At 40.4% G+C, this 19574-nt stretch overlaps 2 protein-coding genes across 4 annotated transcripts in view; both read left to right on the top strand.

Moving 5' to 3' along the window:
- Window positions 1-16781, top strand: part of acsf3 (acyl-CoA synthetase family member 3) — a 38796-nt gene extending 22015 nt beyond the window's left edge. Inside the window, exons 8-10 of the mRNA XM_058628765.1 lie at window positions 11503-11637; window positions 11732-11843; window positions 15099-16781. Coding sequence (XP_058484748.1) covers window positions 11503-11637; window positions 11732-11843; window positions 15099-15213 — 362 coding nt within the window. The 3' untranslated portion in view covers window positions 15214-16781. The remainder of the gene's footprint in view (window positions 1-11502; window positions 11638-11731; window positions 11844-15098) is intronic.
- A 591-nt stretch (window positions 16782-17372) lies between these two features.
- Window positions 17373-19574, top strand: part of cdh15 (cadherin 15, type 1, M-cadherin (myotubule)) — a 47810-nt gene continuing 45608 nt past the window's right edge. For all 3 annotated transcript variants that reach the window (XM_058628760.1, XM_058628761.1, XM_058628759.1), the window contains exon 1: window positions 17373-18185. The gene's annotated coding sequence lies outside the window, so the exon portion shown is untranslated. The remainder of the gene's footprint in view (window positions 18186-19574) is intronic.

Here is a 19574-nt window from a genome sequence, read left to right as displayed (position 1 = left end):
GTCAAAGTTGAAAAACATTTGAGGGTGTGGAGTTAGAAAGGCCTTAGCTTACTAGACCTCTGCAGCAATATTATATATTAAATATTGCAATATTATTCAACTAAAGAACTTCTGAAACCAAGCTTATCCCATTTCCTCCCAGTTGTAGTTAATTTTCAAGTGGAAGCTTACTATCTTGGTAAAGGGAGGGATGAAAGGAAGAGTTCTAGGTGTATTACAAGCTTCAGTCTCACCATTAGATGTCACTCATTTTTACACACTGGTCCTTTAATTTCTAGACGAGCTCGCGCTTACGTGGACTATAAACTCCCACTCAAGTTACGCTCGCACTTAACCCTCTTAACCCCTCGCTTTCTACCTCCCCTCTTACACTCTCACCAATTTCATCCTTCACACCTGTGTCTCCCTGTGTCACCTTCCACCTTTCTCACCGACATTGTCTCAGCCTCACACTCCATTGTGTACTTGCTACCGACTTGCTGATCTCTTGTCACCTTTTCTCTGAGCTTTTTTGTATCCGTCAGGTTACAATCATCACATCTGATTCTACACATACAGCTGCTTACTTAGTTTCAGAATATACTTCTAAAAAGAAAGAAACAATGGTGGAAAATACAAGGATCTTTTATGTGTTGCCGGGTCTAATCCCCGCTAGGTCAAAAAACATATGCTGAGATACCACTGAACAAGATCCCCAACACCCATGCTCCCCAGGCACTGCTCAGTGGCTGCCCACCACTCCAAATTCTTATTCTAGTTTCTTAGTAGAGGATGTGTTAAATGGAGAGCGGTATTTCCTTACAGGTATTTTTATTTTTGTAGGGGTTATATTATATGTTTTTTGACTGTTAAGACAAAAGGAAAAAAGTCCCTTGAAACAAGACATTCAGTATGTTGGACCCTGATAAATTAGAGTTTAAAAAAACTCAATGATGATGACAAAAGCAAAACTACAATTTATCTTAATTCAGTTATGCAGAAAAACATTTGAAACTGGTGATAAGGCTGGTAAAAACGCTTGCTCCTAAGATTGAAACAACAAGAAAACTGCCCGTCTAGTAATATACGATGGAGATGGTACCATGAATTGCGATCAAATTCAGATTAGTCATGTATTTAGAGCTGAAACGATGAATCGAATATTAATCGATTACGAAATTAATCAACAACTATTTTGGTAACTGATGAATCGGTTTGAAGCTTTTTTCATGATTAAAACAATATTTTCAATAGTTTAAACTTCTTAGATATGAATATTTTCATAATTTCTTTGCTCTGGATAACAAAGAAATCATTAAAAGTGAATCATTTTGGTTTGTGGACAAAACAAGACATTTGAGAACATCATCCTTTCCAGGTTTGACAAACACCGATCAACATTTTTTAAGGTTTTCTGATATTTTATGGACCAAACGATTAATCGATTAATTGAGAAAATAATCGTCAGATTAATCGATTATGAAAATAATCGTTAGCTGCAGCTCTACATGTATTTACTAGGTCATACAGCACGCGGGTATTAATAAAGTACCAAAAATTCAGTATCTGTACTGGTGCTGTGTCACTAAAACACAACATACACAACACATTCATTAACTGCGAGAGTGAGAGAGTGAAGTGTTGGGAGGGACTCCTCAGTCCTGACCTGGAAACCATCTACAATCCAGGCTGCAACTCAGTCCTAAGGTAGTGGGCAGAATTTATCTTCAGAGATGTGACTCAAGGCAAAAAAATCCATTTGCCTCTGACTTAATTGCAGTATCAGCATTTTAGCTGAGAATGAGTAAACAAGATACAAGGAGGTTTTTAAGTAGTTGGGTACGCGGTTCACTGCAGGTCAAAAGTGTCACAGGTTGCACACTCAAACTTTTGACCATTACGATTATCAGTGTAAACTCTTTTAGAGACTCCAAAGTGTGTAAAAGAAGTAATATACGGCAGTTATTATTGGTTAACTAGTTATATCCATAATTTAAAAAGCAAGGAATGGATTTTGATGGAATCTTTTGTCAATGTAGGTTATGGCCCAAGGATGAAATGATTAGCGAGTGACGCAGCGGTCACATTTGTTAGCCCGGAAGTGGGAGGAGTGTCACCGTGACAACCATCACGTCATAGACCCCTCCACTACTTCCTCTCCTTACCTTTTTGGTAATTTGTTTACTTCCTGGTTCCCACGCTGTCACCAGCTGCCAGGGAGGGACACGCCCCCTTTTCTTTACACACACACACTCCTGCACCTATATCTATTCCCTTTTATGCACATTCAAAGAGTTTATCGGTAGTTTAGTTTAGATCAAAGGATTAATGTTTATTTTGTTGTTAACCAAATTTTAATACTCTAATAAATTACAACCTTTTTTCTAAAGTTTTCTGTCATTTGTGTTTGCATGTATGTGAGAAAAGGGTAATTGAGAGAAGCCAGTGTACGACCTCACAACTTCCATTCCTAAATTTAACTCAATTAATTTTAATTTGTTTTATTATTAATTAATGGTAAGCTGATAGTCGAGAGCCATCCTAAGGTCATTAAGTGACAGTCCTTGCTGGACCTGTCATTCTCCTCTGTTGAGAGGAGTGGTGCCCCGTTTTTAATTAAAATTAATAAAATAATTAATTATTACAATTCATTAATTATTCTTCATATTTTCTCACCAATTACATCGTTAGATCCTAATAATATTGTTGGTGATTCAACAGTTGCCTCCCTTGCAGGATAGTGGATTTTTTGACATTCTTGTTTTTAACTCTGCTAAAACTCTGGCATTTGTTGCTTTGTATGCGACTCTTTGTGTATTTGTGTCGTCTTGTTCCGCACTGACACTGTGCGAAGTGGAGCGACCTTGGTGGAGGTTTGCACTCTGTGAATGCTTCCATTATTGAAATGTTTCAGACCCTTAAGTAAAAAAAAAAGATAGTCGAGTTTTACTTTAAACGTGGCCCAATCTTTGAACAGAAAATTCACAAAATAAGCAAATAATAGCAAAGTGTTGGTAAAGTAGTAGTAAAGTAAAGTGCCTTTCTATCCTCTGTTGTTGTTAAGTGACTACTCTGAGTTGGTGACATCAAGATAAACCATTAGCGGCACTAATTTGCCTGTTGGGTTCCTCTAAATCATTGTAGAAGAAGAGGGTGTATCAAGGTGACACTAATAATGGCGTGCCATTCAAACCTGAACCAAACAAAACAGAATGTGGAAAACATGATGGAAATGTGGTATTTAGTTTGTCACATGTATTGAAAAGAGAAAGGTTACTGGTGTTTTTTTTTTTATTATTCCACATTTTATTTTTTTCTTCAGTGGAACTAAACCTCCATAAAGCATTTAAGTCACCATCTTTTCATTTGCCTTTATTTATTTCCATTGTCTTTATTTTACAAAACGAGACGTTCTTCTTTATGTTGACATTTTCACCTTAGTCAATTATTATTTATATTCACATTAATGCAGGGGGATGAATGTACACTTTCAGTGGCAAAAAGGCGGTATATGTTCCTCCCTGTTGTCCAGAGCAAGGTTAAATGAAGCAGTCTTCTTCAAGACACTCATAACCTGAAAAATACTTATTACCACATCAGTCAGCTGGATTGCTTTGAGCTGAAAATAACAAACTGTTTTTTGTTTTTTTTTTTACAATCATTTCAGTTGATAGTGTATAAAGTTTCAAGTGCGAAAATAAGATAAAACTAATAATGGACATTGACAGGATAATCGGAAGAGGAGCCACGGGAGAGGGGAAAAAATGGAGTGTAAGAATCAGAGGGGTGAGTGTTAAGATCAATAAGTTCTCACTTGGCTAGAAGTGTCCTCTCCAGTGCCAGTGGGTGCTATGTGGTATGACTGGCAGCTCTATAGGAAAACTGTCACCTCCTCCTCAGTGTTGGCTCTTATCACACATCATCACAAACATCATGCATTTGTCCCCTCTTGCCTTTTGCATCCTTGTTCAGCTACATTTCCGCCACTAAGTACCCAGGGCAGTTCGGCTCTGGTAAAGACCTGCAGGGTAAATTCTGCACAGAGCCATCACTAGTCATTTGTACGCAGGTCCTTTTGCTTCCAGATGTTGCTCTCCTTTTCCCTGCCTCCGCTGCTCTCCATGTTTCCCCGGCGTCATATTTTACCCCAAGTGACATTGTGTCCTCCTAACTCCAATGTCAGAGCTCCCTGAGACATTCACCAACACCGCATCCTCCCGGTTTTTCCCCTCTTCATACAACAACATAACATTTACAGCAAAGGTGTCAACACATGCTGGTCCTAGTTTTAGTGAGAAAAAAAAGTAGAAACTTTGTGCAATTTATGTCTGAGCCATGTAAATGTGATGTTATTGAACTGATGATCTGTTTGAAGAACACAGTGTATTTCTGTTCCAAATAAGAATAACGGACAGACACGAGAGTCACAGATGCGGAAATGTCAGTAATAATCCACTCGTACACGATGGAATTGTAAATTCCTATCAGAACAAATCTTTTTTTGCAGTGAAGAAACCTCGCACATGCAAACATAGCTAATGTGTCATCTTGGCTGATGATTGGGTTCTCGGTGCAGAGAGAGGGCATGTAAACAGCCGCCACGCACTTTGCTTGATATACGCAGATCAGATTCGAGGCAGACATCAATCCTCAAGTTCAGCTTGTTATCCGCTGGTGGAGAAGCAACCCAGCGAGGAATATAATCAGTAACATTAACATAAAGCAATTCACGCTCCTTTAATTGCATTATATTAAACAAATTAGATCACTCATCCAAGTGCAAAGTGCTTTATTGTACGATATTAATTACTAAAATAGGAGCTCTGACAAAAGTTAAGGATGATAAATAATGTCAAAGCTGAGATTTCACTGCCTGGCTGTCTGTTATTTATCCTCATTAACTCTTCCATCTAGGCTTTGGGGCTTTAATGTGGAACATTAATATTCATATATGCTAAGTGTTTACAGTCACTCTGAGAAGAGGCATGACTCACATTTAGACCTCTGTCTTCTTTGTTTAGATGAGGTTCTCCTCTCCACATTGATGGCGGGCACTCGGCTGTAACCCGCATTGTGAGAGTTTGGGCTGTGATGAATGTGATGAAAGGCGGTGACTCCACTTGTGCATCTCCTCTGTTCTCACAGAGGTGGCGGTACTCCTCATCAGGCACACTTTAAACACTTGTGTGATGCTCCTGCAGAGGCTAACATAAACACAACGTACCTTTCCCAATAGTGACTACTAGTGATATAAATAGTGATTTTTACCCTAGTTTAACATCTTTAAAGTCATTATGATGATTAAATGTCTTGTTGCAGGGAGATTTGGGGCTGTGACCAATCCCACTACTGTCTTTTAGCAAAAAACTAGCCTTGCAACATCATGTCTCGTGTTTACAGCACCACAATCACGCCTCCCAGCCTACCGGCTACAAGATCAAGACAGCAATAGCGTTATTTAAGACTTTTATCATGGCAGAGCCGCAAAAAAGAAGCAGGGAAAACCATTGTGGGACCACACACACGAGTAAACATCGAACTGGCTTTTTCCGAATGGCAAGAACTAAAAAACACAGAAGCACGGACATCAGATGCCGACATCTCTTGCATTTCCTAGTATCTTCAGGATAAACTCTCTGTTCTCCATGTATTTATGAGTATTTGCACTTCCTCTATGTTTTCTATTGTTGTAAAGGCCTTTGCTCGACCATTTTTATGAACAATGTCAGTTGATTTGTTTGTTTGCTGTGGGTGGTTGGCTGTTCTTTCATTGGCTTGGACATGCCTCCACGGCTTATGTTCACCAGCTCCATTGAAAACAAATGCACATGGCCAGGCAGGGGAAGGGAGCATCAGCAGTGAGTTTTTATGACAGTGAGGATAAAGCAAAAACTGACCAGACTTGCAAAGTTCTGCTTTAAATCGCTCCCTGAACAGCTGCCTGTCTATGTGCCTTCATGTGCCAATCATAGCTGCTGCTTTTCCCTCACCACGCAGCTCCAATTAGGTTTCCTTCTTCCTTTTCTCTCTCCCCTCTCTGCGGGTTCGAGCCCCGGTTGGAACAAGGGCCTTTCTGCGTGGAGTTTGCATGTTCTCCCCGTGTGTGCGTGGGTTCTCTCCGGGTTCTCCGGCTTCCTCCCACAGTCCAAAAACATGCAATGTGGGGATAGGTAAATTGAACACTCTAAATTGACTATAGGAGTGAGTGTGAGAGTGAATGGTTGTTTGTCTCTATCTATGTGTGGCCCTGCGATGGACTGGCGATCTGTCCAGGGTGTACCCCGCCTATCGCCCGATGTAGCTGAGATTGGCACAGCACCCCCGCGACCCTCTGGCAGAGGATAAAGCGGTAGATGATGACTGACTGACTGAATCAGAATTATACAATTAAAATTGAAGAGCGAAAATCAAGTCGATTTTTAAGCAGGGTTGGGTGCTGTTGTTTACTAAACCCATAAAACCTATTGTTGGCAACACACAAAGATAAGGCTCTTGTCACTCAAATCATTTTGTCAGAGAAAATTAAATTATGACAGTTTCACAATTTCAAAACCACAACTTGAAGCAACACAATTAGCAAATTGCAAAGGCTGCAAATACAATTGTTTTTTTTGGTTTTTTTAATTTATTTATTTTAAATGTGACTCATTCATTTTGGAAAACAGTTTTTAATTACTTAAAAGTACTCATCCTTGCATTAGAATAAAGCGTAGTTTATTTTTAATAATGTAATGCTCCATCAAATTCAAAATCAACTACACAGTAAATGCATGAAGTGAACCTCCTTGACTTTAAAAAAATACATCATAAATAAAATAGCAATTTCTGTCAGAAAAATCATATTAACTCGAATCTTCACAGCTCCAGATTTTTATAAATCTCTAGTTAATTAGATGAAATAGAATGTCAATAACTCCCACCTCAAAAAAAGATGGTCCTGAGTGAAGCAGGGAAGAAAGAAAAGAAAAAGAAGAAAGGAGATCAGTTTGTTTGTGATTCATGTTGATTTATTATTTTACTCTTGTGTTGGCTTTAGATGTCTGGGTTTACATGTTTTATGAGTTTGCCTTCAAGTGTATTTTAATATTGCATTAACAATATTGCCTCGCACACAGTTGAGCTGGACCTTTTTGCATCTTCAAAGTCTTCATTGACTTCATCGCCTAAACCAAGGTCAGACTCATGTAACTCTTTCCTTTATCCATTTTTGGTGCATTTCCCATTGTTCCTTCTTCTATTCTCACTTGGAGATCAGTTTAAGGCAGTGATCCACGTCTGCTGCCTTTCTGGCAATCTTGGAAAATGCTCTCCCTTTTGCTTGTCAGATTATCTGAAAGCCTTGCGTGTCATTGCATAGGAATACAATGAAGGGAGTTGTCATTTGCAACCCTCAAAGGATGTATCATAAAAACACAACACCCAGGACATTCAGTGATAATTGTAAAAGCCAAAGTAAGAGTGAAGTGTTTACAATGCATTCAATGCACCACAGCTATCCACCATATTCACTTTTTATGAATACGGCCGGCAAAGAGATGAGTTTAATGGAATATTACCGAGAATATATCTTTGGTTTTGAACTGCGCAAAAGGCGGTGTTTTGACTCAACTGTTGCATGATGGGATTGCATGACGTCAGCGTATATCAGGACCACGCGAGGCATGCAAGTGCTGGTTTAAACATGAAGCCGGGTCTCTCTTAGATTTCGAAGGTACTTGGAGATACAGCCATAATAATAAGCAAGTAAATCTAGTAATAAGCATAATAATAGCAAGTAATAAGCATAATAATAAGCAAGTAAATCTTCTTCAGGATGGGGCTGTTGCTTTTCCCAAAATCATGCCTGAATGAATATTACTTGACATGCTATACCATCAAATATTAGAATGAACTCCCCCCCCCCCCCACCCTGAAGTTTGAATGTTTACCAAAAATGAAATTTATTTCATTGTCTCTTTTGACCATAACCAGAGTATGACACCAGAGGTTGCTATAGTGAGAATGTGCAGTCAAAGTATACGGTCCACAAAAATAAATAAAATGGATGGAAGATGATATTTACATTGAATGGCAAAACTGAAGTGTAAAGCAGCTTTGAGTGGTCAGCAAGACTAGGAAAGTGCTATATAAATACAAAGCAAAAACAAAATAGTACCATAGTGTAGAGCTGCTTCCTACCAGCGCTCAGTGTTTTGTTAATGAACCAACGAGAGGGTCTTAATCACAGGTTCATATTCCAGTTTAGTAATGCAGGCCAATTACTCTAAAGGCAATTTCTGCATTATTGAAGATAAAACTGACACTTATCTCCCCGTGTCATTTTTTTCCCTTTTAACAAAATGAGATTTAATGTCATTAAAACATTTTAATGTTGATTTCCTGCAGTTATGGTGCAGCAGACGTCTGTAGAGGTGACAAGTGTCATTTTCCTGCTTTCATCGAGGGAGTTTTCCCTCTGCCTTCCGTTCTCAGTCGAAGTCTTGATCTGTTTTTATTTCTTTTTTTATTTCCACAGTGTGTGCCTTCACTTTTTCTTTTTTTTTTTTCTTTTTTTTTAATGCCTCAGAATGAGATGAAAGCCCAGTGCAATTAGGCTTCTTATCGTTTTAATTAAGAAAGCCATTCGGCCATATCTGGCTCCAACGCCATAACACATAATGGCAGAGAGTCTCTGATGCCTGAAGTGGTGTTTGTGTGCGTGTGTGTGCACGTACTGTATATGTGTGTGTGTGTGTGTGTGTGTGAGTCCCAGTAACACAGTTCCCAACAACCTCCCTCCTCCCCTACACCCTTCTTTCCTCTTTTATCAGTCTGTGTTCTCCAATCACTATTCCCACTCGTGTCTCTCTCCAAACATGTTGTTCTATCCCCTGTTATTTCCTTCTCCTCAAAGAGACAAGGTCAGAGTCCCGTGTAACCACTTCAAACTCAGCTCAAGTATATTGCCTGTGTTTCTTTTATCAAACGTTGTCTCCTTAACGTCGTTTTGGGACCATTCCTCTTCAAAATTTGCTCCCCAAAAAGATGCATTTTGAGGTGATTTTTCTGCTTGTGTGCATCACAGACAAACACACACAGGGCACAATAACGATATGTAAACCATTCCCCCCCCCCCATCTATTTACTAAAGATGAGAGGGCTACGTGCCACTTTGCTTTCTTTTACCCCTCATCCAGAGGAGGAAGAGAGTGTGGCGTTAACACCCAGCCAAGCTCTTCTACTCCCCCGTCTCTTGCTCTCCCTCCATCCATCCCCCCTCTCCTCCTCTGCTACCCTGGCCTATCAGTGCGGAGCAGTGGTCTGTGAAGAAATTCCCAATATCTAAATTTACACACTGTATCAATCTTGTTTAATAGACTGGAAAGCTTATAGCCGCCGTGGCAAGCCAGCAGAGAGGGCAGCGGTGATAAATTGTCGGTGTGCAGGCGACAGCCGCCCGTGATGTATAATGAAATATTTATGATTTATCCCAGCTAATAAACTGAAATGAAGTGCGTGATGTATGGGAACAGATGGGCCCTCTATTGATGCTGAGGCAAGGAGGGAAGGAGGAGACGGGAAGATAGGTGGGGAGAAGGGAAGAGGAGATGTGATGAGAGATGCTCCAGACATGGTGGAGGATAAAAATGGAGGGCAAGGATTGGAGTAAAAAAAAAAAGAAGAAAAAAAACATAGTTATGTGTGTTTGTGTGACACTGGAATAGGAGAAATTGAAGAAGTTGACATTAATGTAAGATGGATAGAGGGATACGGGGTTAGACGAGAGAACAAATGAGATTAAATGATGGAGTAAAAGACAGATGGGAGATGGCAGTAAAAAACAGTCCACTATCAAAATGTAATCCCTTCCCCATAACGCTTCCTCGTGTTGATTCCAGGTGAGGAAAGACCAGTTGTTTTATTTTATTGATTTTATATTTCTGGTGTAGACTGCTCACGCAGCCAAACTTGTTGGAAATGTTCCTAAATGTAAAAAAAAAAAAATGCTGAAAGCTCCATTTATAGCTCACATTGATTTTGTAATCAAAGTGAATAAGCATCAACTTATTCCTTTAATGGCTACCAACCAAAATCATATTTTTTTTATGGCATTTTTTATTTTTTTTATTTATTTTTTTTAATATTCATTAAACACTGTTCCAGGTCAGCTAGGGATAAAAACAATCTTTCCTTTGTCAGATTCACTGCAACATATTCTTTGCTTTCTGGGGAAAAAATTCTAAACTAATCGATGTGAAAATATATCTAATAAAAATATTTATATATGAACACAACATTACTACATTATTGATAAAGTATAAACTTTAAAAGCCTTTAAAATCAGTGTGTATTTTTTTGTGTTTTTTGTTAATTCTTCCACAGTCCATTAAATTAAATGTATTGTCCCCCATGTCCTCCGGGGGACTGTGTCTCCAGCTGCGGCCTCCGTCCCTGACTTTGTCTGCTCTTTCTTTACACCACCTCTGCTCAACCGCGTGACCCTAAAAACAACAGTGTCGCGCTCAAACTGCCGCACATCTCCCCCTCGCTCCTCAGTCCCAGCTGTGGACGCGCCACCTGTAATAATCTGAGAGGACACCTTCCTGTTTCTTCTTTTCTTCTCAACACTCCTTCCCTCCAATGTCCTTTTTTTTATCCCCCCCCCTGTCTCTCTCCACTCATCCATACTGACCCATTTCCTCTGCTTGTCATCCCCAGGCCCAGCTGAGTCCCTCATCCCATGCACTGTACTCATCCTCCCCCACACCTGTCCCCCAGACACCTCTCTCTGCGTGTGTGTGTGTGTGTGTGAGGGGAACACTTGTGTTCAGGCAGGTTTACTAACCCTCCATTCTCGGTAACTACTGTAGTCATGCAAATTATATTTGCTGTTTTTTGACGAGTTCAAGTGGCAACGCGGTGATGCGTTGTTGTCTCACAGCAAGAGGATCGCAGGTTCGGTTTCCCTGTTCGACCAAGGGCCTTCCTGTGCAGGTCAGGTTAATAGGACGCTAAATTGACTGGAGGTGTGACGGTTGTCCCTGTGATGGACTGGCGACCTGTCCAGGGTGTACCCAGCCTTTTGTCCCATGTCAGCTGGGATTGGCATGTTGACGTTTTCATTTTCCCAGATTGTTTCTTCCCAAAAAACTCTACTGTTGTTGTGGTTTTTAGTGCAAGAAACCGTTTATTTTGAATTCACAGTAAAACCGGTTCGAGTTGCGACGAGCACTGTTTAGAAAAGGTGCATATACCCTAATTAAAAGCTTAAAAAAAGACTAATACAGTGAGTTGACTATGCAGAGTTGCATTCTCTGCTACGTATTCTTGGATTGTTAAAATTCTATGCATTTCATTGCAGCTTGCAACCATGATGATTCATAAAAACTCCTTATTATTCATTAAGTTTATTGTGATAGATGTAAAAAATTCTCATTGCAATTGTCTCGCTATATTAAAAACGAAAGCAATTATTATAAACAAAAATATATAAAAAATATTTCTCAATGACCAAACTTCTCTCATGTCATGTCTGCCCTGTAGGAGACACAGCGGTCCATAAAGACGGTGTATTCTGGATCATGGGCCGCACCAGTGTTGACATCATCAAGAGTGGCGGCTACAAAATCAGTGCCCTCGAGGTGGAACGCCACCTACTGGCTCATCCAGCCGTCACAGGTACGAGTGCTGCTCACTCATTATCCATATAATGAAATCTGCCTACACTTACAGATAAGTCAGCCTCTTTTAACCCCTTTTTTTTATGTCAAAGATGTGGCCGTCATCGGGCCCCCAGATGCCATTTGGGGTCAGAAGGTCACAGCAGTGATGCAGCTAAAGAGGGGCCACAGGTTGACTCTGCCAGAGCTGAAGATCTGGGCAAGGTACTGTGATATTAATATTAATATTGTGTATGGTATTTGTTACCTCCGCCATGGAGGTAATGTGGGATTATCTGTAAATTTGTCTGTCCTACTTAGTTAGTAACTTCCTGTGTACTCTTTTCAGTCTGAATATTTGTGATGGGTACGTGTTCCCATTCATTTTTGGTCAGAATCTACCAAGAATCATTTCCCTATCTCTTTTAAAGGGGAAAACTGTAAAAAGAAAATCATATCTCTGTCAAAATTGAACAAAAGGTTGAATGTGTATGCAGGATTAGACACTCGACCGTTAGAGTTTCCATTCAGGTGTGTTCCAGATTATGGATTTGATGCCAGGTGGAATTCAGATGTGCATATCTCGTCATATCACATGATGTTGTCTTAGTACCTAAAATGGAGCTCTTTGCATTTTCTTTTCTTTTTTTTAAGACTTAAAGACAGTGGTGTTTGTGGTCTGCACGACCAGTAAGGATTAAACCACTAACCACTGGACCACCTGCCACCTTTAAAAGTGCTTTGAGGCAGCAGGTGGACTCCAGCCCGTACCACCAGTGAAGACTGTGACCTGAATAACTTCCAACCAATCCATCACCCCGATTTCACCAAAAAAACGCAAAAAAAAAAGAGCACCATCTCCCATTACTGCAGCTGAGTGCTGACCCTGTCTTATTACGGTGATTCACGGAGATGATTTCCACAGCTTCTTTCTTTTTTCTTTGTTTTTCAGCCCTGTGGTAAAAAGGAAAAAAAAAAAAATTCTAATTCTCTCCAGCAGTTCAGCACACTCATCCCCAATGACTCGCCCCGCAGTCCTCAGATCAATAGGAGAGAATGTGAGCGAAAGAGAGGCCAGAGTTGGACTAATGAGGGGAGCTGAAGGAAAGACAGGAGATGAGAAAGAAGAATATGCGCGCGAGAAGCGAATAAATGATTGTTGCGAAGGGCTGAGCAAACAGTTTTTTTTCCCCCTCCCTTTCTAAATGTCAGCAGAGTTTATTTTATCTAATGCAGACAGTTACTGGTGGCAGGCCACCCTCCACTTTGCAATAATAAACACTTTATATTTCAAGTCCTTTCCTCCACTTTGACTCTACACATGTTTGCTCACATACTTCATTTTTTACCATTTTCTTTGTTTGCCCTAAACACATATTTTTTTATACTCGTCAGCACTGTTGTCTGAGTGAGTAAAGCCATATTCGCCTGAATTTGAAAAATGCCAAGAAGTGAGCTGAGAGCTTAGTTAGGGCTGGACAATTTTATGGCAAATATACCGTCCTGCAATTTTCCAACCGTTAAAGCCAAAATGTGTGTCAAAATATAATTTTAAATGTAATTATTGTCCGGATCTATACACATCTTATTCTACAGACTGAAGAGAACATATGTATTTGTCACAGATCTGCACAAATATCACACAGTAATCATTTTAAACATGTTTTAAAAGACAATTCCCTGTAATATCGCGAATCATATCGCAATCACAATTCCTGTCAAAATAATCGCAATTAGATATTTGTTCAAAAGCCCTAAGCTGAGTGACAGATAAACTTCACTAAAGCATTGGTGTTGGTGTCCTCGGAAATTAGGTTCTGCCTCATTGGGGCCAGGTTTAGGTCTCCATGAGGACCAAGGTTCTAAGAGGTTGGGATTCTTCATTAGTTTTAGATTTTATTTAGTTTTTGCGTTTTGTTTTTAAAACGCGTTAGTTTTTTATTAGTTTTAGTGTTTAGTTTTTTGTAACATGGAGAATTTACCAGGTGCAAGATGCAAAAATGTCATTTATTGTGTCATAAAAACCCGGCATTTTAAAGGTTTATTAGGACAGAGGAACAACCATGCCTCAATCAAATATAACAGTCTGCAAGAAAGTAGACTAAAGACACACATGAACAAAACATACTGTAAATAATGATAAATAACCCTTATGAGACACATCTACTAACGTGCATAGCCTTATGTCACACATTGTAAACAAAAACAAATTGAAATGTTTTTAATTTAAATGAAAATACAACAAATTGAATGAATGAAAATAACCCAAAAGGATTATTTATGTATACAATAAATTTAAGACGAAAACTAAGCAAATCTTCGCTACAATTTGAGTTACTTTTAGTTAGTTTTGTATAGACACTATTCAGTTTCAGTTAGTTATCGTTTTATTAAAAAAACCCTCTAGTGTTTATTTTTATTTCAGGTTACGAAAATGTTTTTTCAATTTTAGATCTTCGTTAGTTCGTTCGTTAACTAAAATAATCTTAATGAGGACTACCGGACCTCACAAGGTCAGTGTTTAAGGTCAGAAAAGGTCTTACAAACACATGCACACATACACGTACACTAGTCTAACACACACACACACACACACACACACACACACAGTGTTTGCAGCCACAGGTGCTGCTAGCGGACAGGCAGTGGTAGCACACAGCCCTCTGCTGAGGCCCAGAGTGTAGGCAAGAGAGTGGGAGATAAAATGAGACATAAACAAGTAGATGGATGCTCACTCCTCAGTGCCCCGGCTTCAGCTGTCAGTCTGAATCTCGATCACACTCTCTGCTCCCCACACAGCCAGGAACAACGCACACACACACACACGCACAGCGACACATTGCCCCCCGGAGAAACTGGTGACACGAGTGAGGCCGCATTACAGAGATGTGTATCTACGTACGAATACTCGCTCACACTTCAGCCACTGAGTCACGGAGACATCTGCTAAGAAGCAGAGTTTGATGGCGACGATATGAGTCATTGTGCTCTCACTCGCTCCACAAGAACACACACACACACACGCACACTCTTGCACGAGCAAACAAACTAGGTAAGAAGATAATAAAAAAGCTCCAGGCCTTCAAGACTTGACGTAACAACCATGCACTCAGAACGGAAAAAATAAAACACTTTTAATTATCTCAGCCTTCTGTTTTTCCCTTTTATTATTATTTTTTTTTATTTCATCCCACAGTGATTATATTGTTTTGTACAAAGGGAAGTGTCTCTGTCTGGAAGGCGAATTGTGGATGCAGAGTGTATGAAGGACATTTCTTTCCTTATCTCCACTCGTCTGCCACGGGGCTCGCCTTTGTTCTGCTGTTGTTTTCTGTTTTCCTCTTTGTCGCCGCACATGTGTAAGCGTGTGCACACACCCTCATGCCCGCGTGTGCGCGTGTCGCTGTGCATGTATTAGTTCAGCCGGTGTGCGGCGACAGTAAACAGCCATCAGTTGATTAACACCAGTGTTTATTGCAGGGAACACATGGCGCCCTACATCATCCCCACAGGTCTGGTGCTGGTGGAGGAGTTGCCAAGAAATCAGATGGGCAAGGTCAACAAGAAGGACCTCCTGCGACACTTCTTCCCCTGACCCACTGGACTGCTTCAGCATGTATGACAACATACAGGTTCCTGGTCACGTCCTATGGTGTCACAGATTAGAGTGCAGGGTGAATACAGAGGAATGGATCAACTCCTTGTGGGAAATGACTTAAAGGTCCAGTGAGTAACATTTGCGGGGGGTCGGGGGTTATTGGCAAAAATATAATATATGGCAGAAATTGAAGTGTGTTTGTATGCAATTGTACAATAATGATAAAACTAAAGACGTTTGTTTTGCCCTTTATATAAACGTTACGGGTCTTGCCTAATGGAGGCCACCGTCTTGGGTCACCATATTTCTACAGTTTTATACAAATCAGTGCAGCCGATGGCCGACATATGATGCCGATTTTTTCCCCCACTCCTTATAAAATATAAGTTTAAGAAAAAAAAGCATATATACAATTGCTTAACTTAAAAAAACAGCACTTATAGTCTGTCTTTCGACTCAAAATCCACCTGTGTTTTCAATAAAAAAACAATTTATAAACTAAATATTATGTAAATAAATGAGACAGGTCGTCAAAAAAAATTAATCATTGGCAAATAAGCGTTAAAATGTTCTTAGAATCAAGCAATCTGCAGTTTCACCAGTAGATATCAGTAATTCTTACACACTGGACCTTTAACCTTTAAAAAAACCTACTTCTGTGCAACTCCTTTAATGATTAAATGTAAAACTAACAGACACAACCTAATATGACCCAACCTTTATTTATATTAAAAGTGTGTCTCATAGCGCTCCAGAGTACACTACTGTATGAATTAAAGCAAGGATCAGACTATTGAGTAGCACAGTGATTCCTCAAGGCGAAAAAGGTTCTCTGTCCAAATCCTGGTTCAGTCAGGCCTTTTCTGTGTTGATATTTTATGCTGTGTGTGGGTGTGCAGATAAGTTGTCTCCAAGTATCCTGGCTTCCTCCTACAAACCAAAACCATGGTGTTTTGGAGTGATGGTACTTTCAGCTGGTGTGAGTATGAGCCATTGTGTCTCTGTATGTTTGCCCTGTGGCCGTGATGGATGCCTGGATGAGGATTAGCGGTATAGGGGGTGGATTGACACTAGACCTTGGTCCATAACCACCATCCACAGAAAATTTCACCCAAATCCACTCTTTACTTTTTTGAGTCGTGGTGCTCTTAGACAAACACAGCCATAATAATAATAACCTCTTTGGTCCAGGTAACAAAATAAAAAAGACAGGTCAACTATTGTCTCACAGTTTAAGTGCAAAGGAAATGTGGGAGTGTAAATACTTAAAGGAATACTTGTGCTTCGAGAAATATCTTCATTCTTTTTTTTTGTTCCGTGCCCACCAGTGACACTTGGTCCGAGCCTTGGAGCCTTTAGACCTACTCGTAGGGGGATGGGACCTCATTCCCAGAATGTAAACAGTGTCCGCCATCTTTGGACCAAACTGGACCAAAGAAAAGTATTTTTCAAAAATACTACCAATATTCTAGTAATATGCTAAATGCTAATCGGTGAAGTATTCCTTTAGTAGTTATTTTAAGTTTCTACTGATGCAATTTCTTTCTATTAACACTGAAACAGCAAATATGCAAATATGTCCCATAGACCCTGCATTGTGAAGTGTTTACATTTTGCATAACTGTGAGATCGCACTGTTCCGTTATATCCTTAATAAGGAGGGAAACAGCGAGTGGAGTCTGCCTTGGCTCCTGATGAATAATTCCACATTACACAGGATGTTCAACTGCTCCTATTAAATACTTAAACACAGCAGGACCTCTTGGTAAAGAGAGCTTTGAGTGCACTCATTGGCAGATATTCATATGTTTTATTGGTGGAAACGGTGTAATTTTAGAATATGGGATGAAGGTATTGTTGGTGGTATTAACGACAATTGACAGGAAGTTAAGAAGCAGGCTTTTATTTTGGTGACACTCCAAAATAAAGTGCATATTGGGAAAAAGTGGTTAATATGATTTTCTCTTTTTCTGTACACGCACACACTCTGACGGACTTGAAATGTTAATGTGAAAATTAAAAAAAAAAAAAGTTTTTACAAAGGCACTTTAAAAAGTGTTTCTGAGTTATTTCTTGTTTGCTACTTTTTCATTAACCAGATTTGTTGTTTTGATGTTGTGTGTGTCTGTGCGTGTGTGTGTGTGTGTGTGTGCAGCTGTGGTTACGCAGGTGTGATGAGAGCCTGAAGGCAGCTTCTCTAGCAAGGCACAACACCACAGCTGGATGCCCTGCACTCCATCTGACTAACCCTCCCGCTCCACTTGCTCTTCTCACCTCTCATCCTTTCTCATCGCCGTTTCTCCAGACACTTCGCCGCTTCTGTCTCCATCACAAGTCAAAATAGATTGCGACAGCACCAGGACCAACTTGACTCTGAGACGCGTCTTGAATGAGACCCTGGCGTGCAGCCAGAATAGACAGAGAAGGCATGAAAAGATGAAAGATAAAAGCACAGAGGAGCTCAAATATAAAGACTGTCAGAGAGATTGGCGCCTTAACAAGAGCTGACTGGAGAAAGAGGGGATTAAAGAAATGACAAAAAAGAAGCCAGCATGGGGTTTTGAACAAGTGATATCTAAAAGATACAGAGATGAAGGAGGGGAAAGAGAGCGCGCACTGAAATAAATAGAGATAAACGCCAGTTAGAGAAGTTAAGATGGAAAGAAACACACAAGTGCAAACTCTCAGCCTGTGCAAGCGTCTGTCCACGCATACATACACACAAACACACACTCACGATCCGCCCACAGTCACCAGAGACCTGATTAAGAGAGCAGAGCTATCGATCTGTGGGCTGGCAGGCTACGATGGATGAGCAGACAGGGCTGCAGGAGCACCAGAGGACAGCTTCAGTGGTCCCACATCCCCACACCGCCCCACCCAACCACCCACGCCACAGCTGAGAGCTGGTCAGGGCCATGGGCAGGAAAGGCCGGGGCTGCCACACTGGGGCTCAGCAGCAGCAGAGGGTAAGAATCAAAACAAGAAGGAGTGAGTGCAGAGCTGGTGTGCAGTTATAGGTGAGTGCACTGTACTATAGGTGTGCGTGTGTGTGTGTGTAGGGCATTGGAGGGGTTCTCCTACTCACCTGCTACACACATGGGAATTGGGAAACCGATGGATATTCCCTTGACTCAAGCTTGATGGAGTACTAGTGCCCTTGAACCACCTCCACCTCCCTTTATCTCCGTCTCTTTCAAACAAACACACACACACACACACGTGTTCCAGCACTCCATATCTGAGTTTGCTGGAGCGTTGCAGAAGAACGTGTCTACAGATGGCTGCTTATTGGGCCCCAGGGTCCTGGAGGGTGGGTTATAGGGGACACGCATAGACTGCAGTCTTCCCGTGTCCAACTGATGTCAAAGAGACTGCGGCGACTCTGCTGATTGCAGAAAGAACTCTGTTTGAATGGAAGTCTATGGGAAAAAGAGCTTCTACAATATCACTTCCTGATGAGTCAATGGTGTCAATCACTAGTTTTTGGTCTTTTTCCAATAAAACTTGATGTCAAGTTTAGTAAATTATCTTCCCATTCAGAGGAAAATAGAAGTACTGCACATATGAGTGGAGGCTTGTGTGACTGAAAGCTGTTTGGAGTTCAAACTGAAACTGAATTGGAATCATTTATATTTGAATTTAAGTTGCTAAACTTGAATAATTGCATTAAAAAACTGAATTTGTATTGTTTAATTTGAATTTGAATTCGTAAGTGCTGATTGGCCAAAGAGGAGAGCTGTGTATCTGCGCTCGATTGCTCTTCCTTTACTAGTACCCGGATGTCTGTCACAGTGAATTGAATTTGAATTGTGAGAACTGAATGTTGCCAATGCAATAATTCAAATTAAACAATACAAATTCAAATATAAATGATTCAAATTCAGTTTCTGGTGGCACAGATTTCAGCCCATAGATATGTCCATTTCTTACTTGGGGGTTTTATTATTTTCTTTTTCCGAATTCTGATCAAACTGATCTCGATCGCGCACTGTCGCAGTTCTACTTTTTGTGCAAACCTGCCTCTAAGATTAATTAATAATTAGTAATTTCGCTTCCTGTTCAGATGATTATGTTGGAACAGGAATCAGGTGGCATCATGAGCCAACAAGGAATTGATGCAGTGTTACGTTTTAAAAAAGAAAATAGATTGTTTTTTATGACATCAAGCGCACTGATTGAACGCCAGTTCATTCAATCACAGATTAATTTCCTCTTCCCGCTTCTGAGAATCTTATCCCAGCATGCACCTGGCTCAAGGCGGACAGCAATGCTCGACAGGTTGAAAATCAGAGGAACCGAACAAGCCGATGAGCAGCAAAACAAAAAACACAGGCGTATACAAAAAAACTCAATGT

Source organism: Solea solea, chromosome 5 (genome assembly GCF_958295425.1).
Source record: "Solea solea chromosome 5, fSolSol10.1, whole genome shotgun sequence".
Classification (NCBI taxonomy): domain Eukaryota; kingdom Metazoa; phylum Chordata; class Actinopteri; order Pleuronectiformes; family Soleidae; genus Solea; species Solea solea.
This window is presented reverse-complemented; position numbering and strand designations above follow the sequence as displayed.